Source organism: Sminthopsis crassicaudata, chromosome 2 (assembly GCF_048593235.1).
Source record: "Sminthopsis crassicaudata isolate SCR6 chromosome 2, ASM4859323v1, whole genome shotgun sequence".
NCBI classification, from domain to species: Eukaryota; Metazoa; Chordata; class Mammalia; order Dasyuromorphia; family Dasyuridae; genus Sminthopsis; species Sminthopsis crassicaudata.
In genome coordinates this window covers 510,694,185-510,716,557 of record NC_133618.1, presented here as the reverse complement: position 1 = coordinate 510,716,557, position 22,373 = coordinate 510,694,185, and the positions used below count along the sequence as shown (strand labels likewise).

Genomic DNA, 22,373 nt, shown 5'->3' with positions numbered 1-22,373 from the left:
TTTCTAATTTGATATTTGATTTTTTCACTTATTTTTTTCCTGCTTTTTACATTGCATGTCTAATCATTGATCTCTTTCTCTATGATATTTATATAACTATTTAGAGATATAACATTTGCCCTAAGAACAGCTTTAGCTGCATCCCATAAGTCTTGTTATGTTATGTTATGTTGTGTTATGTTATGTTGTTTCATTACTGTCATTCTCTTGGATGAAATTATTGATTGTTTCTATGATTTGCTATTTGACTCATTCATTCTTTAGAATTAGATTATTTAATTTCCAGTTGGTTTTTAGTCTCTCTTTCCCTGGCCCTTTATTGGAAAAAAAAATATTGTTTCATCATGATCTGAAAAAGAAGCATTTACTATTTCTGCCTTTCTCCATTTTACTGTGAGATTTTTATGTCCTGTTATATGATCAGTTTTTGTATTAGAGCCATGTATTGCTGAGAAAAAGGTATCTTCCTTTCTGTCCCTATTCCTCAATGTAGTTTTGTATGCATACCAATGTTCTCTAGAAAGCAATATTGATTTACTTGATACTCTTGGAAGCAAGTCAGAATATGAAGTTACAAAATATCTAAATCACAACCATATCCCTATATATGCATCTCTAATTTTAGGAGACTGAAGGATGAAGAATGGAAAAGTGATATATTGTATAAAAATGTTTCAGAAGCTAAAATTCTATTGACCTTGTCCCAACTCACTCCCTACAATGTCTTACTGATTTGTTTTTCACTCATGTCTGACTATTTATGACCTTGTTGGGGGTTTTCTTGGAATGGATATTGGGAGGGTTTACCATTTCCTTCTTTAGTCCATTTTACATGTGAGAAAACTGAGGCAAACAGGGTTAAGTGACACACTCAGATTCACACAAATAGTAAATGTCTGAACCCAGATTTGAATTCAGAAAGATAGTCTTTCTGACTCCAGGATCAAAATTCTACCGCTGTGACGCCTAGTTACTCTTATACAATGTTAAACTTGGTGTTCATTGGATATGAGGGGAAGAATATGCACTGAGACTACTGTTACTAGAGATTATGAGAAAGTAGCAAACTTTATAGATGGGCTTTTTATGTTTTTCACATATTTTAGAGCCCCAAACCTGTGGATGTCTTCTTTGCTTTGTATCAACAAATGTAAACACAAAGAATTACTTAAATATTTGAATGTACAAAAATTGAGGGAAATGACTAACTCATAAAGTTTCTCTACCCATTGATTGTTATCATCATGGATCTAAAAGTAATTAGTACTAGTAAGAATAATCATAAATCTTTGGGTTATTTTTCCTACAATAATTAGAAGATTTTATTACAAGGCATGAAAGGAAGTAGGAAATTATAACAATACAAAACATATTCCTTCTGGATAGAATTTGAAAATTACAGACTATTTTCTCATAAACATGCTGGAACAAGAACTGCTTCAGTTCTGTCTGATCCAAGATAAAGGTCTATTTTGTAATCATTCAGCAGCATTTAAGAGTGTATTTCTTCATCATATAATGGACTTTCTGGGTATGAGACTTCATGGTGTTTTCAACCCAATAATATTTCTGGTCCCTCATAAATACGAGGTGGGGAGAGGGGTGCAGAAATCAGAGCACCAAAAGATAAGCTCAGGCAATTTCTTTTGCCTTCCACTATTTATGATTTGTTTTGTACACATATGATCATTAGCATATTTACTATGTTGTTCTGATGAGTTGAACCTCAACCCTGAACATAATAATGTATAATCAATTAATTAGATAAAATTTGCAAAGCATTTTCTTTATCATAACTGTAGATCACACATTATTCTTCCTATTTTAAAAATAGAAAAATTAAGGGGCAGCTAGGTGGTGAAGTGGATAGAGCACCAGTCCTGAAGTCAGGAAGACCTGAGTTCAAATCTGATCTCAGATACTTAACACTTCCTACCTGTGTGACCCTTAAGTCACTTAACCCCAATTGCCTCAGGGAAAAAAAAAGGAAAATTGAAACTAAAGGCAGAAATTGCTGAATCTCTTTTTAATATATTAGAATATATTCTATATTCTAATTTCCTTTATATTATTCTAATATTCTATATGTATTCTACATTCTATTCTCCTTTATTATTCTATATAATGTTGCTGTCAGTTATATATATATATATATATATATATATATATATATATATATACATACATACATACATACATACAGAATAATATATATATACAATTCTGTCATTTTTCCCCAAGTCAGGATCTCTATTTTCTCCTTATTAGTATGACTGAAGATATAAAAATCTCTTAAGATCAAGATCTCTGTTGATAATTTCCACTTCTATATTTCTTTAAGATCTACATCACTTTTATCATATAATGAAAATATTGTCCATCCCCATGGAAAGCAGTGTTCTGCTATAGGGAGAAAGTTGGCTTTTAAGTTTCAAAGATTGAACTCAAATATTTTTTATGATATGTACTAGTTAAATGACAACTAGCAAATTAATCTTTCCAGTAGTCTCTGAAGAAGAGGAATTGCTGATGTGCTTCTATAATTTATATTACTTTAAAAAATACACTTGCTATAACTCATTGATTTGCCAAAAATATTTTGCAAAACTTATAGCCTATAGCTATACTTACAGATTAATTATTGTGGGGATGAACATTGCATATGGAATATCCATATCCATAAAATGAGGATAATAAAAACTTAAACTACTTATCTCACAAAGCTATTGTGGTAAAAGCATTTTGTAAACTGTGAAACTCTAAATTTTAGTTAGTTGTATCAAGTATCTTTTCTCTATCCATTGAAATCTCTCTGTAACAAACTCACTTGATTAGCCATCACTTTGAAGTTCATAATAGTGAACTTCAAGCATAGAATTATTTTAAAGGTGAATTCTAGGCCCTAGGAATCTGCATCTACTTCCTGCAAAACAGCAACCAATACACACAGGCAAATTAAAAGGGATGCAATGCAGGTAAAAGGAAGACAGACTTTCTAAATAAGATTCTAGTTTTTTCCACATTTTGATTCACTTGAATCATTAGACATAAGTACATGATATCACAAGTACACACTTTCATAGTTTAAACCATAGTAAGACCTTTGGACCATCCTGTGATTGATCTATGGTCTTTGAAATCTTTCCAGCATTGCTTCTATTAATCAATGAGGATAATCCAGTACTGATGACACTAAAGGTAAATATCAAGGAGAGTTTATCAAGGAGAGTTTCACTTTGGGGCATCTGTATTCTATTAAAAGTTTAAGGACACAAGGACACTAGAAGATATTTTTCCAGAATAGAACTTGGAAAGAGACTAGAAGTTCTCAATATCCCTCTCCAAACAACTTTAAAATAATACCCTAAATCAAAATTTGAAATAGTATTTTCCTGGCCTAAGAAAAGAGATAGACAGAAGTCTAACATTGGGATGGAGATCTACTTGAGGACTGTGAGGAGCATCCCTCCTTAGTTCCCTCCAATGTAGAGGTGACAGCAGTGGCCACAATAGTAGCAATAGCTTCAGGAGCTCTTAGCCAGGAGATGGTAAGGAAGTCAGACTCCTCAGAAAGAGATTTCAGAGGACCCTTTGCAGGTACTGTGTACAGCTGGTTCTGATTGGCAGCTTCATTATCCATATATAATTCTGGGTTGATATTCCAGGCCACAGAGTAGTACTCAGGGTTTATCAAAATGGAGCAAGGGTCTTGGTCACAGTAATGCAGAGAGGAGCAATATTGCATGCAGGTACAAGAAACCAGGGGCCCTTTCTTAGTATATACCAGAGAGCAGACTAGGGATCACACCTCTCCCAGGATAATACCTTGGAAGGACCAAGAACTTGCAGACCTTTAGAACTAAATTACAACATAAAAAAGAACTAAAAAAGCAGAATAGATCAATTGGAATGGCAGTACAAAAAATTCTTGGGGAAAAAACCCCAAACCTCCTTAAAAAGAGGAATTGACTAAATGAAAAATAGGCATTTGGTTGATGATATCCAGCAGGAGTCTGACTTAAGGCAGTTAAAGAGAAAAATTACAGCTGGAAATATAGATTTAGGCATCATTTCAAGATAATATTTGAAGTAAAGGAAACTAATGAGATCACCAAGGGAGAGAGTATAGTGAGAATATAGTAGAGAAGATTCATTAGCTCCACTAAACATCATCTACCTTAGTACAGGATCTTATCACCTCCTGCTTAAATGATTTCAATAGCTTCCCAATTGACCTCTCTACCTCTACCCTTTTTCTACTTTTTCTATTTTATATACCTGCTCAGCATATACTCTGACCACACCACCTTCCCTAACCCATTCCCTGAACCTTTAGTGGCAAGGAGAAATATAAAACATAGATTCCTGCATAGATTGGCATTTAAAACATACACTTCTGGCTCTAGAAAATTTCATTTCATAAAACCTACCACCACACAGTCTCCATTTCAGTCAAATTGGCTTATTAGCTGTTCCCTATACAAAATATTCTCCAACTACCATGACTTTGTGTGGGGTATGTATATATGTGTGTTGCCCATGTAGGTTATGTATATGTCTGCATGGGACAAGATTAGAAGGGAAGCAATAAATTGGGAAAACATGTTCACATTTAAGGATTCTGACAACGATCTCATTTCTAAAATATATAGAGAATTGACTCAAATTTATAAGAATTCAAGCCATTTTCTATTTGATAAATGGTCAAAGCATATGAACAGATAATTTTCAGATAAAGAAATTAAAACCATTTCTAATCATATGAAAAGGTGCTCTAAATCACTATTTATCAGAGAAATGTAAATTAAGACAATTCTGAGATACCACTCCATACCTCTGAGATTGGCTAAGGTGATAGGAAAAGATACTGATGAACGTTGAAGGGGATATGGGAAAACTGGGACACTGATGCATTGTTGGTGGAATTATGAACAGGTCCAACCATTCTAGAGAGCAATTTGGAACTATGCTCAAAAAGTTATCAAACTGTGCATACCTTTTGTTCCAGCAGTGTTTCTATTGGGCTTATATCCCAAAGAGATCTTAAAGGAGGGAAAGGGACCCATATGTGCAAAAATGTTTGTGGCAGCCCTCTTTGTAATGGCCAGAAACTGGAGAGTGAGTGGATGCACATCAGTTGGAGAATGGATGATTAAATTGTCGTATATGAATGTTATAAAATATTATTTTTCTGTAAGAAGCAATCATCAGGATGATTTCAGAAAGGTCTGGAGAGACTTACATGAACTGATGCTGTGTGAAATGAGCAGAACCAGGAGGTCATTATACCTGGCAACAACAAGACTAAACAATGATCAGTTCTGATGGATGTGACTTTCCAACAATGACTGAAGCCAATTCCAGTGATCTTGTGATGAAGCTATCATGAAGAGAGGACTGTGGGAACTGAGTGTGGACCATGACATAGCATTCTCACTCTTTTTATTGTTGGTCATTTGTATTCTGTTTTCTTACTCATTTTCTTTCCTTTTTGATCTGATTTTTCTTTTGCAGCAAGAGAATTGTATAAATATGTTTACACATATTGGATTTAACATGTATAACAAATATTGGATTGCTTGCCATCTAGGGGTAGGGGTTGGAAGAAGGAGGGGCAACTCTGAAACACAAGGCTATGCAAGGATCAATGTTGAAAAATTATTCGTGCATATGTTTGGGAAAAAAAGCTTTAAAATATGCCTGTATGGGTTTCTCTAAATGTAGAACACAGGGAATAGACATCCCTACAATCTTACTCTTCTCAAAGAAAGATTTTTATTCCTTATTGGAGGGAAGCAGATTGGGATCATAAGATTGATGTACTCTGTTTTCTTTAAAGAGTAGATAGATACTGGACTAGAATTATGTATATCTATTCCCCTACTATTTCTGGACTAGTGGCTATGATTTCTTTAGGTTTAAGCCACTTTCCTGGTTTCTATGTCTCAGTAGGGAGAGAATGCTAAAAGCTATATCTGAGGGCTATATCCCACCAAATCTAGTTACACAAAGGTCATCAAAAATACTTAATAGCAGATAAATCCATTTATCCAAGCTAATATTAAAAAAATCAGAGAAGTTATATAGATGACAATACAACAGAAAGAATAGTTCTTCAAATGAAAGCAAGATTTCTCATCTTAGCTGAGGAAGAAAACCCAAGGAGAAATTCTCCAGATTCTCTAATGTGGCAAGCTAGAAATCAGAAATATATCAAAACACCAGAATCTCTTCTGCTTCTTCTCAAATTCTTTCTCTATATTCAGGACTCTTTTTCTGAAAAAGAATCTGGAACTGCACTGTGTTCTTTCAAAGCTGAAAGTTCCTCCAGGCTCTCAAAACTTTATCCTTTATATAGTCAAGTTTTTATGCAATCCCAAATATATTGACATATAAAATAGGTATGCAAATCCAACATATACTGATGACAAATCACAAAGAAATTTATTTTAAAACAACTCTTTGGTATATAAATAATTTCACTGTTTATTAAAAGCAAAAGCTAATTTTCATTCTAATGAGATGAACATGCTTGTTTTATTTTTACATAAAGAATTAAGTCTTGGTAGAATATTTGATACCTTTTACCATTGGCAAAATTTTCACAACCCTCACATTCAGTTCTAGACTACTACAGTAGCTTTCTAACTATTGTCTTTGCTTCAAGTTTCTCTTCATTCAAAATTACCCTCACTCATCTAACAAAGTGATTTTTTTTAAAGGAATAATGTCATCCCTTCTGAACATTGAGCTCCAGCGGCTCCCTGTTCCTTACATATTCAAGTCCCCTGATCTTTAAACTCTTTATAACCTGGCTCCTTTCCTAGCTTTCTAATTTACACACCCTTCACCCCTTACCACAGACTCTATAATCTAACTACATTAACTTATTTGCCTCCCAGCAGAACAATTCATCTTTCTCCTTATCTTTCTGACCCTCTTCACTTCTGACACTTCATTTCTACCTCTCAGTTTCCCTTACTTTTTTCATGAGTCAGTGAAACTATGGCCCACAGTTTAAAAAACTTTGTTTTTTACTAATGAAAAAATGGTTTTTTATTTTCAAATTTTATTTTAACTTGTGCAATAAAATAAATATATTCACAATATAGTGCAATAAAAAGACAATTGTACATAAACTGCAAATTTTCTATGCACACAACTTGCTCTTTTTTCAAACATACAAAATTATCATATACATTTTTTTCCTTTGTTTCTTCCTCCACAAAGCCCCTCTACCACCATTAAACACAGATAGGTATTTATATGTATGTGTGTGTATATATGCAAAGTGAAACATACAGTGTACAAAACAATGTTGTGGGATGATTAGCTGTGAATGATTTTGTTATTCTCAGCAATACAATGATCCACGATTCTGAAGGTATTACAATGAAAAATGCTATCTATACCCAGAGAAAGAACTAGTTGGTTCTGAATCCAGATTGAAGCATACTTTTTTTTGCTTAATTTTCTTGAGGGCTTTTTTTGGGGAAGGGGAATTTATTCTTTTACAATATGACTTTTGTGGGAATTTTTTTTTTTTTGCTGAGGCAATTGGGGTTAAGTGACTTGCTCAGGGTCACACAGCCAGGAAGTGTTATGTGTTTGAGGTCATATTTAAACTCAGGTCCTCTTGACTTCAGGGCTGGTGCTTTATACACTATATCAATTAGCTGCCCAGGGAATGTTTTACATAACTTCACATGTGTCTTCTCAGGGACGGGGGGAGGTTAGAGAGGGAGGAAGCTAGAAAACCTGAAAATTAAAGTTTCAAAAACAAATGTAAAAAATTGTTTTACATGTAACTGATGAAAAAAAATAAAAAAGTTGTGTTGCTAAAGAAAGTTTTATCTCTGATTATTTTCTACGACTGAAATCACAGATCCAGACCTCCCAAAATTGGTTTAGAATATGTTATTGTATACTAGACTGTAAATACAATGTGGACATGAATCAAGGTTTGTCTAAAATTTGTTTGTTATCAAATACTGTGTACATAGTAGTCATTTTATACATGTTTGATGAAACCATACAAATAAATCAGCTCCCTCATAAAGAGAACTCTTGCCTTTTTTGAGAAGTCTTTTCAAATTGCCTAGAATAGGGTTTTGTAGTCAATCAACAATTATTAAGGCTTATTATGTTTAGGCCCTGTGTTAAGTCCCTCATATACTTAATATGACAATTTAGTAAAGGATTAAGTCACTGAACTTCATAGGGGCAAATCACAGAAAATGTACTCTCTGGGCTAACAAGAGCTATAGAACTGATTCCAGGAAATTAGCCCTATGTAACACTGATTGTTCTTAGAAATTCACATTTCAGAAATATAAAAATTTCTGGGATGTTCTTGAAGTAATTGGATAGTGGTAATTATTGGCTAAAAACTGTGAATGAAGTATTATTTAAGGCAGTAGGAGGAGTCACTACAATGACACTGAAGTATAGGATCTAAGGCCCAGGAAGAATAAAAGCAGGTGACCTAGGAACTCAGAGCATTCACTAGACCCGTTCTCACATTCTCAACTGCTACTGAAGGAACAGAGACTCTCTAGGAAGATGAAGTTTTTGTTGCTGAGTATGGGTGTGGCCCTAGTCTGTGGCTTCCAACTTGATTATAGCAGATCACAGGAAGACCTGTCAGATGAAAAGGAACAAAAATGGGTACAGATGGAATGGGCTGGGAGGGGAATGGGTTGGCAGGGGAAGCAGAGTTGAGAATAATAGATAAAGAGAACAGAACTTGTCTTTGCCTAACAGGACTGGTAGAAGCCAGACTTAGGACAAGATGGAAAAGATATTTGAATTGTGTTGTCTAATAACTAGCAATTACATGGCATTTTAGGGGCAGTTAGGTGGGAAAAGGGATAGAGCTTTGGACATGGTATCAGGAAGGCTGATCTTCCTGAGTTGAAATCTGTCTTCAAACATTAACTATGTGATCCTGGGCAGGTCACTTAACTCTGTTTCAGTTCTTCATCTATACAATGAACCGGAGAAGGAAATGACAAACCACTCTAGTATTTTGGCCAAAAAAATCCCAAATGAGATTACAAAGAGTTGAGCATGAGTGAAATGACTTTATAACAACACCAAATATGGCATTTTAAGATTTACAAAAGATTTCATAGATATTATCTCGTTTGATTCTCAGAATAGTCCTGCAAGATCTTTTGCCTCAAACAATAGTTGCATTGTCTGTAAATAGTGAGAATCTGAAATAATGCATGATTATATATATGTACATATGTGTATGTACATATATATATATTTGCCTATGACCTGCATATCTTTCAAAAAAGAATAAGAAAAATATCTCAAACTCTCATTCCTGACTACATAATTCCATAGGAGAGCTCTCAGTACTTATCAAATGAAGGAATGGACCAGGTAACCTTTAAGAACCTTATAGTTCTAAAATTCTATCATGCCATTTTTTCAAAAGGCAAACCTAATCCCAGGGACTATGATTGAAATCTAGCCTCTTAGCTTCTTATTGTAATTGAAAAGGAGGTAATAGATTCCAGATAATCTCATAGCAGAACAAGACTTTCCATGGCATGGAGCCTGGAGGTTTACTTTTTGTGAGTTGAGATTTAAAGTGATTTTGTCAATAGGATGTTAATGGTAGTTGGGCGCTTTGTTTCTGCATTTGATCTGCTTTGGAATGCCATGTGGACTCTGTCAAGATTTGGGGAGTAATTTCACACCTTGTCAGAGAAGGGAAGAGGATTCCTTCAGGAAGTTCTACTGAACAGAATCTGAGACGGGATCTAAGATTGGGCAAGTCTTTCATAAGTGACTATCTGTTAAGATCTCAATAAAGATGCTCCCTATTCTTTATAGAAATTTCGTATGTCTCTCCATACACCCCCAATTTTTTTTAAAAAGAAAACTTTTTGTTGTATTTATTGTATCTGAAGATAAGATAGTAACTGGCAGTGAAAAAAGAAAATAGAATAGCACTCTTTCTACTTTTCTATGATGAAAATATATATACTAAGGCAGAACAGGGCTTGGGAATCTCAATTTATTCAACTATAAAATGAAGGGTTTGGTTTAAGGTTTCTTCCAGTTCTAAAATCCCATGATCCTGTGATTAAGGTATTTTCCTTATTCTTATCCAAACTTTTCCCCCTGCAGCTTTCTGGTCACTGGCACCTTGTTGAATTGGCTTCAAGTGACACATCTCTGATTGAGGTGGAAGGTCCCTTTAGGAATTTTATCCAAAATATCACTGTAGAGAATGGCAACCTGAATGGACTCTTTTTGACTAGGTAAGTGCTGCTCATTTTACCTGGGGGAAGTGACAGACATCTGGGTCACAGCTCTGTATTCTTTCTCCCAACACAGACTGAGCTTATTTGGCCTAGGTATCAATCTGTGATGAAGCTTCCACGATAAAGTCAGTCTTATAAATATCAAGAGCAGCTTGGGAAAAGAAACACTAGTAAACTTTTTGCAAGAGGGAATTGTTTTATTCTTATTGTATTCTTAGCTCAGTGCTTGTAAATATTGAATAATTGTTTGATACAAGGCCACATACAGACGACATGTGTTTGCAAAGAAAGGGCAATATTGATCACAATTGAGGCTCAAGACTTTAACTGCAAGCTGGGGGAGTCAATTCTTTCTTTTCTCCCCCAATCCTTCCTAAATCACTGCTCAACCATTTGTCATCAATTGAAAGTCAGATAGGTTAGACATAGATCTGCTAAGAAAATAGAGAGAAGAGAAAGAGAAAGAAGCTAAGGTCATTAGATGCTGTACCAGACAGGATCAACAGAATCACCAATCCATAGGGCCTAAAATCAAAAAGGAATGTGTGATTACATAAATCCTCTCAGACTCTTAATTTCTTTTTTTTTTTTTTCCCCCTGAGGCTGGGGTTAAGTGACTTGCCCAGGGTCACACAGCTAGGAAGTGTCTGAGACCAGATTTGAACTCGGGTCCTCCTGAATTCAGGGCTGGTGCTCTGTCCTTTGCCCCCCCTGCGTCCCCAGACTCTTAATTTCAAACTTCTTGCCAGGAAGAAAATCATGGAAAAGAAAATCCTGGGCTGAATTCTAATCTTTATTCATTCACTTAAGTGACTCTTTTCCTGTCTGTGTTTTCAATTATATAATATATCAATTATATCTATATCTATATCTATATATATCTATATATGGCAACAATGATATAATAACTCTACTTATATATATATATATATAGATACATGTATCTATATATATATATATATATTCTGAATTTTGTGGAAACAAAATGAGATAATAATAATAATAATAACAACATACCATTTCATATTTATATAGTGCTTTCAAGTTTACAGAAAATTCTTTTTATAACTACACAGGCAACTATTTTATAAGTGAAAACACTGAATCTCAGAGGAATAAAGTTACTTGCTTAGGGGCATTTTTGAGGGAAGGGAGAGGCAATCTTCTTTTTATTCCAAGTGCTTAGTGAAGTGCTTGGAATATTATGTGCTTAATAAATACTTATTAATTGACTGACTGAGAGGTTCAAACTGAGAACTTCAGACTTTTGATAGTTAGTGTTCCCCTGAGGCACTATTCTTTCACAAATAAAGTCAATATTCAAAAGTCTGCTTATGTAGATTTTCTGCATAAATATTCTATTTACCTGGCACATCTATTCCATATACTAATCAAAACAAAACAAAACAAAACAAAACTCAAGAACTTAGAAAAATTGTTCTTAGCAATCTTTAAAATAGTAAACATATATTTGAGGAGTCAGAAGTCACTTGGGAGACTTCATTGCTTATAATCTTAAAACAATGCTCTAAGGCAGGTAAATGGCACAGTGGTACAGTTCCAGGCCTGGAGTTAGGAGGATCTGAGTTCAAATCTGACCTCACACATTAGCTGTGTGACTCTGTGACCACATTTATCTCAGTTTTCTTACCTGTAAAATGGGGTGGTAAAGGAAATAACAAACCACTCCATTATCTTTGCCAAGAAAACCCCAAAATGGGTCACAAAGAGTTAAATATGATTGAAATGATTATACAATAACAACAAAAAAAATCTGAAAATAGTTTTTAATAAGTTTTGTGGTCAAAATTGGAGTTTCTAGAATAGATTTTGAGAGAAAAAGATAGAGTATTGTTATAATCCTAATCTTTATTTTTCAGGAAAAATGGCCGATGCATTCAATTATCTCTTATTGCTCTCAAGACTAAGGAAGCACGACATTTTAAGTTGAACTGTAAGTATAAGTTCATTCACTCATTTGCTGAAAAGATTAATAGACCCATTGATTAACCAGATTATAGAAATTAATGCCTTTCATGGCAAGGGAGAGACAACTACAGCTTCCCTTAGATCAGCCACAGCTCTTATTTGACTGTAGTAAGCAATGACTTAGATCAGGACCTCTGATTATCTCTGACATACTTCAACCACCCCTTCTTTCCCACATCAGTCTCCAACCCTGTTTCCCATAACTATAGAGGTCAGATATTTCGTTGGACTAAAATAGGAACTAAATGATTGTATAAACTTGCCAGTTCCTTCCCTTCTCTGAGCCTCAGCTTCCCCATCTGTAAAGTGATATATCTGTACTACACGGTCTCATCATATTCCATTTATGTCTACTATGTATGACTTTTGAGACTCTTATGGAGGGGAAGAATACCTTGAAAAATATTTGTGAACAAAACCATATTTTTTCTGGGATTTCAGAGACTACCAAGAAGTGCCCTTTACATACTATGCAACTACAGACATCAAGTTCTTGTAGCAACAGAAATTTTAATTCCTATTTTTTCCTGATTTCACAGATCATGGAACTAATGATGTCTATTATGAAAGCTCTAAGCCAAATGAATATGCTAGAATCATCTTGTATAACCATCACAATGGGAAAGTGAATGTTGTGGCAATTCTCTTTGGTATGTATTCTATGACCCTTTCCCAACACTCATTTCCTTCTTCATTCCTGAACAGTTCATTGATGAACAGTGACAGGAAAGAAGCAAGTGACCAAAATTGTCTGCAAAAAACAATGTACAGTAGTATCTCAGACAAGAAAAATATGTCCCAGGACAGCAAATTGATTATCAGTGAGACCCCTGGAAGCAGCCATTGTGAGAATTTTTAAAAATGTAACCTTCTTGAGGGCAGGAGGCCTTCAGACAAGTGTAACAGGCTGGAGAGTAACACAGAAGCAAAAGATATCTTCTAAGAGCAACAGCAAGTACTAATCTGGTGGAACATAAAATATTCCAAGTGTAATCAGCCTAGAGAAGTAAACTAAAGCTAGTTAATCGGCCACCTTAAATGTTCCAAAAAGGAGTTTCTATCTTATGATGGAGGCAACAGAGAATCTCTGATGTTTTTTGAGTAAGATAATTTTATCTAGGCACTTAGCACAGAATTTGGTATATAGAAAGTTACTAATAAATGCTTAATAAATGAATGAATAAATGACCAGCCTTCTTTAGCAAATACTTACAGTGCTTAGAAAAGAATATAGAGCAGAGAGGCCACTTACTAAATACCTTGCTTTATATCAGAAAAAAAAATCTGTTCATTCACTCATTAGTGAATGAAATGAATACAAAAGTGATAAAGTAAAATGGGAAAATATGAAGTATCAAGGTGATACTTCATAGCGAGGAGATGAGATAGGACTTCATAGAGATGATGTTTGAGCTGATCCTTGAACAGGGAATTGAATGGATAGAGCTAGATGGAAGGTCATTCCAAGAGAAAAGCAGCAGGTAAGCAAATGATAGTGATCAGGTTAGGGTGGAAAATACTGGGAAAAATCACACTTATAAGTTCATACTCACAAGCTTACTATCCTTAACTTTAGTCCAAAATTTCAAAACAGCTTGAGGTTCCATTAAACAGGATTGGTCAAGTAATTTCTTATGTTCTCCTTCTTCACACCTTACATCATCTGAAAGAATCATATTTCCTTCCTCTATGAAATTAGGGATTGGACTAGATGGTCCCTCTTGTGCCTTATGGCTCTATGTTGTAATGAGTGAAATGTAATAATTATCTTCTAAGTAATGACAGAGTCCCTGAGAGCCAAGGAGAGTAAAGGAGGTCCCACATAGATACAAAAATTTGTCTAAAAGGGATTTTCATAGTCCCTCTAATCACTGCTCTACTCATGTAAGGTTTGGGTTGAAATCCAGAAACCATCCTGCAGCAAGCATTCCTATAACTATTATTCTACATATCTCTTTCTTTTCATAACCAAACTGCTGGGGGAGGGGGACAAACATCTACTGTCTCCACTTTCTTCTCACTTCCCGCTCATTTCTCACCATCTTTGCAAAATAATTTATCTGTTCCATTCATGCACAAATATATTCTGTGGTGGACTGTCTATGTATCTGTCTGTCTGTCTCTGTTAAATATACACACAAACACACACACGCACACTCAGCAGTCACAAGTTTCTCTGCAAATTACTCTCAAATCAATATACTCAATTATTATATTTTGCCCTTGAGTCCCAGGGATCTCTATAGATCTCCCGTTAGTATTTCAAACTTTGTAAGTTTATTCACTATGTTTTTCCTCTAAAAGTACTCTTCTTTCCAACTCCTTCTTTTCCCTAGGAAATTATTCTTTCATTCATCTACTGTCAACAAACAAAAAGTTATTTCTTCATTTTCTCTCACCCATAGATACAATCAATCTTCCAAGTCACTCTTTCATCCATTTTCTGCTTCAAAATACAGCTACCCTAATTTTTGTCCTGTTTACTTATGCACTAAGTATTTCAATAGCCTACCACCCTAATTGGTCTCCCTGTTTGCACTTCTCATTTCCAACCAGTTTTCTGCAGAGCTACCAAATGATAACTCCTAAAACACAGTGCCAACCAAGGTATTTTCCTACTCAAAAAGCATCAGAGATTCTCTGTTGCCATCATCATAAAATAGAAACTCCTTTTTGGAACATTTAAGGTGGCCAATTAACTAGCTTATTTTATTTCTCTAGGCTGATTTCACGAATATTTTATGTTCTACCAGATTAGTACTTGCTGTTGCTCTTAGAAGATATTTTTTGCTTTTATGCTACTACACAGCCTGTTACACTTGTCTGAGATGCTCTCCTTTTTATCTCTATCCCTTGGGGATCCCCTAGTTTCCCTCAAGGTTTGGATCAAGTACCATATCCTTCAAAAAGCCTTCCCTGATATACCCAGTTATTGGTGCTCTGCCCAGTAAAATTACTTTTCTATTTGTCATGTCTTTATAAATAACTATCTTGTATTTACTTATCTGTAAAGATATAATATCCATTCTTTATTCTTTAGACTCATCCATATTCTTTAGGCTCTAAAACCTGTGGACTGTATCTTTCCTCTTTCTATCCCTAATCCTAGCACAAAATCTATATATAAAGTATAACAGTTGCTTTCTAAATACTTATTGATTTACTGTGTGCTTAGGGGATCCTCTCTCTATCCTTCTTCAAGGTATGAAATGGAATACCTCATACCAGGCAACATGGCAGTTCTAATATTCAAAGTTGTGTCAACTATATGAAGTCCTTCCCCAAGTCTCTTCACTCCTCTCTCATGTGGCTATTTTCCCCCTTGATAATTGTAAATTATCAGGGAGCAAAGACTCACTGACCACTCTCACTCTCACCCTGACTGCAGGCCGGACTCCAAATCTGAGCAATGAAATCAAGAAGAAATTTGAGGAAGATTTTTTAAGCAGAGGATATAGGAAGGAAAACATTTTAGATGTTTCTGAACTTGGTAAGTCCTGCTTACTGCTGTCTTCTTATTCTCCATTTCTCTGGATGACATTAAAGAAAATTCTACAGGATGGAAGCTCTCTCAGATTTTCTTCCCTATCCTTACCCAACAAAGTCCTTCCCTTTGGCGTGGTGACAAACAAAAGTTAAGTAGTTTTGAATAACAGCATCATTGGTATCTTGTTTTCTTTCCACAGATCATTGTTAGGAGCTTAATGAATAAGGAAGCTGACTCTGTCCTTCAGGTCTGTGATATTTAATTTAGATATTATTCTCTGGTAATCATGTTTCTTTAGAAAATCAGAATAGGGTATCTCAGGGGATAGTGACAAAAAGGAGGATCCATATAGATCAGGTTGATGGGACCCTGCTTTTTTTCCTGAATATTAATTTCTCCTTGGTCATCCTGATATTCCTTTAAAGCTAGTGCTTAAAATGGGAGATGAGAGTAATTAACCTTTCCTTTCTGATTACATTATTTTAATTATCTTATATTTACATAAAGCATTGTTCAATATTCCTTTACTTTTCCTCCCCCTTTTTTTGTCCTATCTCTGTTGTCTTTTTTTCTTCTCTCAAAATTGATGTGAAAAGAGAGAGTATAGAAGGGGATAGGTGCTGGAAGGTATGGGGTGAACTCAAGGCTGGGGATTGGGAAATGCAAGTTTGGAGAGAGATCAGGACTAGGAACTGGGGTGAGTATAGAAGTGGTATTAACACCCCAAGATTGGGAAATATTCTGCACTTTGACTCTCTTAAAAGCTATTTATCTCTGTTTCCCTGAGAGGGTTATACAACAAATTTTATTTTCCTGTGGGTTTTTTCCTCTGACCTCATTTTCACAATTCATCTTTGATGGATCTTCTATTAATCCATGATAGTACTTGCTGAATTGACCACAGTGTATCTCTTGCCTTCTTATGAACCAAAATTATCTTTACTATATATATTTCTCTCTTTCCAAGCTCCTCTCCTTCCATTCCTGATAACTATCATCCTATATATCTTCTGCTCTTTCAAGCTAACCACTTACTTTACAATAGGTGATTCCACATTCTCTCCTTTCATGCTCCTCTTAATCCCTTACAATATAACTTCTGCACTTTTCATTCCACTGAAACTGCTTTCTCCAAAATTATTAATGATGTCTTGGTCACCAAATCCAATAACCTTTTCTCAATCCTCATTTTCCTTGACCACTCTGCAACCTTTGGTAGTGTTGATCACTCTCTCTTCTTTGATATTCTCTTCTCCCAGAGGGTTTTAGGACACTCTCCTGGTTTACCTCTTATTTATCTGAATGCTCCCTCCCTGTCTATTCTGCTGGATCTATCGCTAGATGATGTCCTGTAACTATAAGTATACTTCAGGATTCTGTCCTAGATCTTCTCTTCTCCTTCTATACTACTTCACTTTCTGATCTCATCAGTTCCTATATATCTAGTTACTGTTCCTATGTTAATGATTTTCAAATCTGCTTATCTGCCCCTTCCAAACTTTCTCCAGTCTCCAATCTCACATCTCCAATTATTTTACAGAAATATTGAACTTGATGCCCAGTAGACATCTTAAAAGCAGTATATCTCAAATTGAATTCATTATCTTTTCACCTAAATTATTCCCTTTCTATCTTCCTTATTACTGTAGAAGGCAATATTATTCCTTCAGATCCTGAGGATTATAACCTAGGAGTTGTCTGAATTCCTCATGATCTCTAGTCCCTCATATCCAATCTATTGTCAAAGCCTGTCAATTTTATCTTTGCAACATCTCTTGAATAATCCCGCTTTTCTCCTCTGACACTGTCCACTTTAGTTCAGGCCCTCATCACCTTATACCTGGATTATTGCAGTGGCCTAATGGTGAGTCTGATTTCCTCAAATCTCTACACTCTGCATTCAGCCACTAAAGTGATTTTCATGAAGTGCAGATTTGACCATGTTATCCACCAACTCCTCACTCAATGAAATACAGTAACTATTGCCTCTAGAATCAAATACAAAATTTTCTATTTGGCATTCAAATCCCTTCATCATATAGCTGCCTTTTATCTTTCCAATTTTCCTATACTTTACTCTGGCTGTTCCACAAACAAGAAAGAACACTCTTGGCTCTGGATATTTTTTTTTCTGCCTGTCTTGTATAGCTGGAATACTCTCTTTTTTCCACTACAACTGCTAATTACCCTAACTTCTACAACTCCTCTCAATTCTAGTGCTTTATTTATGTTAATTATTTTCTATTTTTCTTGTATATAACTTGTTATATATATATGCATATGCATATATATATATATTTTTTTCCGCCCTCCTTAAATTGTAAGCTTCTTGAATGTAGGGATTGCCTTTTGCCTTGTTTTTGTATTCCTAGTACTTAAAAGAGTGTCTGCATGTCACATAGTAGGAACTTAACAGATGTTTACTGAATTGAATTTTTCCATTCTCAATTCAATCTGTGACTATATTTTTTAATCAGATTCTTATCTTTGTCCTTTAGGGATTTCCAGGAGACTGCTTCCTGTTCTTGCTGGCTCCTAATCTGCTTTCTCTAAATTATTGTCATGGTTACCACAAGTTCTAGAGGTCCCTTTGCCGCTTTTCTCAAGGGGATTTTCTTCTCCTTTAAAGGGCTTCCATCTTTCTTAATATTCTGTCTCCATACAGACTGGACTCTTGGGTGAGATCATTCCTTCAAAGTCCAATAAATGATTTATCCTATGCACCAGATGTCCTTAGTCTATTTGAGAAGTTTTGGGGAGTAGGGGAGCAGGTGAGAAATAGTAGAGGGAATCTTCAAGGGTGTAGAAAGTTATCCAAATACTTCAAATGACTTTTTGCTATTAAGCTGATAAATTTATCTAAAAAATAAAGACATATATAGAATCCAGAATTCAGTCATTCTGATGGATTATTTTAATGTTAGGTTTCAAACAAGAGGAAGGAAAAGGTTGTTATCTTACAAAGTTATCTTAGAGAGTTATCTATCTGCTTTTGCCTTTTCCAGGACTACTGACTGTAGTTACTATGATTTCTCTAACTCTCTCTGTGTCTCTCTTCAGAGAGATTTTTTGAAATTACCATGATAAGGGCATTTAGGTGGCACAGTGGATAGACGTCCAGCCCTGAAGTCATTAGGTCCTGAGTTCAAATTTGACCTCAGACATTTAATACTTCCTAACTGTGTGACGTTAGGCAAGTCACTTAACCCCAATTGCCTCAGCAAAAGAAAAAAAAAACAAAAACTACCATGGTAGTGAAATGTTATCCTCCATTTCTGATCCTTTTATGAGTTTCCTTTACTTATGCTTGGAAGAAATACCATTCTTAGAAATAGTAGTGATTTAGGAGGTCTCCTCAGAGACTTCAGAGGTAGTCTTGTCATAAGGGATGTTGTGCACAATGAAAGATTTAGAAATCTACAAATAAACTCCAAATATCACTAAACAGAAAATCTAGAAAGCTTAAGAACAGATAAATTGGAAAACAAGTATATACAATAAAATTAAAACTGCTACTTAAAAAAAACACTAACAAAATTGATAGATCTTTAGCCAATTTAATTAAAAGGAAGGAGGAAAATATCAAGTCAACAAAATTTAAAGTGAACTTGAAGAAGTAACAATGAAGATAACAATTTAAAAATAAAAGGACTTTTTATACATATTTATATGCTAGAAAAAATGAAAACTTGAAAGAAATAAAGTATTGTCTACAAAAATATCAAAATTCCAAAAATAATAGAACACCAATTAGAGATCTTAAATGATTCAGTTTAGAAAGTGAAATTGAACTAATTATAGAGGGGAAAGCAAGAACAATAAACTTGTTCAAGGTTGATTTACAGGAAAATCCTATAAAATCTTTGAAGAAATTAATCTATGCTACACAAATTACTCTAAAATGCTGAGGGAAAAAAAACTTTACCCAAAATTTAACCTATTTTATGAAACAAATACAGTCCAAATCTCTAAAGTTGGCAAGCATAAAGCCAATAAAGATTGTTATGGAACATTATAATTAAAGAATATTGATTTGACATGCTAAAAATAAAATCTGTCAGAAGATTCCAACAATACATGGATGTTAATGTATTTTTATATCATATTTATATCACATCTAATATAATTCTACTCTTCCTATGCTTCGAACTTTCCATTACAATGAAGAAAAACAATTAAAATTAACACAGGCTACACTGCAGCCATCATACAAACCTCTATTTTTTTTTTTTAACTAAATCTTTTTATTTTCAAAATATATTCATGGATAATTTTTCAACATTGACCCTTGCAAAACTTTGTGTTCCAAATCGTCCTTTCCTTCCCTTCACCCTCTTCTCTATATGGCAAGTAATCCAATATATATTAAATGTTAAAATATATGCTAAATCCAATATATGGATACATATTTATACAATTATCTTGCTGCACAAGAAAAATCAGATAAAAAACGAGAAAGAAAACAAAATGCAAACAAAAAAAAACAACAAAAAGAGTGAAAATGCTATGTTGTGGTCCATACTTAATCTCCATAGTATAGATGGCTTTCTTATTCCCAAGATCATTGGAATTGGCCTGGATCATCTCACTGTTGGAAAGAGCCATGCTTATGAAAATTGATCATCATATAATCCTGTTGTTGCTTTGTACAATGATCTCCTGGTTCTGCTCATTTCACTTAGCATCAGTTCATGTAAGCCTCTTCAGGCCTCTCTAAAAATCATACTCCTGATTGTTTCTTACCGAACAATAATATTCCATAACATTCATATACCATAATTTATTTAGCCATTCTTCAATTGATGGGCATCCACTCAGTTTCCAGTTTCTTACCACTACAAAAAAGGGCTGCCAAAAATATTTTTGCACATATCCAAACCCCTATTTTTCAAAGAAAAAAAGGTAGGGACACTTACTCATTTCTTCTCAAGGGTCATGTCTGCTCCTAATTACTTTACATAGCTTAGTTTAGTGTTTGGCATTCTTTGTTTTTTGTTTTTTTCATTATAATCATTGTGTATATTATTCTCTTGGCTTTGCTTAAATTTTTCAGAATCATTCATACACATCTTCTCATGTTCTCTGAGCTCCTCATACTATCATTTTTTTATACCTCAATAAAATTTCATTAGAATAGTATACCACAGTTTGTTCAGACAGTCACCAAAGAATATATAGCTGGGCTTCTTAAACTTTTTCCACTTGTGACCCTAGTCACCTGAAAAATTTTTACACAACCCTAGGAATATAAGTAGATAAAATAAGTATATAAATCAAAATTTACTGATAATAAATCATAATTTTGCAACCCCCACATTCAATTACATGATCCCATATGTGGCTATAACCCACAGTCTGAAATTTTTGTATATACACTGTTTATTTGTTTAAAAAAAATAGGACCTGGCCACAATTATCATGCCCTGGAAGTCAGTTAGCAGAACTGCCTCATGGCAAACTAAAGCAGCTGCCATACCTTTGAATTAAGAGCAGACTTCAACCCTTAAAAAAATGAACAAAAAAGCAAAAAGAACTCTCACCATAGAGAACCCTGAGGTTCCTAAAGGCAAATCAACTCCAGCCCCAAAGGGAGATATGAGCTGGTCCCCATTTCTTTTTTTTTTTTTTATTAAAGATTTTTATTTTTCAAAACATATGTGTGGACATTTATTCAACATTAGCCCTTGCAAAACCTTGTGTTCAAACCCCCCTCACCACCTTTCCCCATGCCTTCCCCTAAATGGCAAGTAGTTCAATATATGTTAAACATGGTAGAAATATATGTGAAATCCAATATGTGGCATACATATTTCTACAATTATCATGCTGCACAAGAAAAGTCCAATCAAAACAGTTTTTTTTTAAAGAAGCAAAATAAAATGCAAGGAAACAACAACAAAAAGAGTGAGAATGCTATGTTGCAGTCCACGCTCAGCTTCCATTGTCCTCTCTTTGAGTGTACATGGCACGCTTCATCACTGAACAACTGGAATTGGTTTGAATCATCTCATTGTTGAAGAGAGCCACGTCCCTCAGAATTGATCATCATATAATCTTGTTGTTGCTGTGTATAATGATTTCCTGGTTCTGCTCATTTCATTTAGCATCAGTCCATGTAAGTCTCTTCAGGCCTTTCTGAAATCATCCTGCTGGTCATTTCTTATAGAACAATAATATTCCATAATATTCATATATCATAACTTATTCATTCATTCTCCAGTTGATGGGCATCCACTCACTTTTCAGTTTCTAGGCACTACAAAGAGGGCTGCCACAAACATTTTTGCACATGTGGGTCCCTTTCCCTCCTTTAACATTTCTTTGGAATATAAGCCTAGTGGAAATATTGCTGGATCAAAAGGTATGGACAATTTGATAACTTTATGAGCTGCAATGTTCCGGTTTAGCTTTCTGGAGGTCTCTGGACCAGCCTTCATTTCAGCTGCGTAATCACCAGGAGAATAGCCAGGGATAAAGTCCAAATTCTTTATTGTCTCCTTCATAGTCTGTATCCTTGCCTAGGGCTCATCTAACTTTCTGGAGGCCTTCCAGATGGGCCTTGGTTTCAATGGAGCTATAAAGGAGGACAGGCCAGCCACCATAAAAGTGGGAGA

The 22,373-nt window shown here is 34.8% G+C and overlaps 1 protein-coding gene across 1 annotated transcript; it reads left to right on the top strand.

Moving 5' to 3' along the window:
- The first annotated feature begins 8,535 nt into the window (after positions 1–8,535).
- Positions 8,536–18,298, top strand: LOC141552951 (trichosurin-like). Its single transcript, XM_074284850.1, has 6 exons — positions 8,536–8,667; positions 10,147–10,280; positions 12,164–12,237; positions 12,812–12,922; positions 15,661–15,762; positions 18,258–18,298. Exons 1-6 carry the CDS (start codon positions 8,563–8,565, stop codon positions 18,296–18,298), a joined length of 567 nt encoding a protein of 188 aa, XP_074140951.1. The 5' UTR covers positions 8,536–8,562.
- Positions 18,299–22,373: the final 4,075 nt, after the last annotated feature.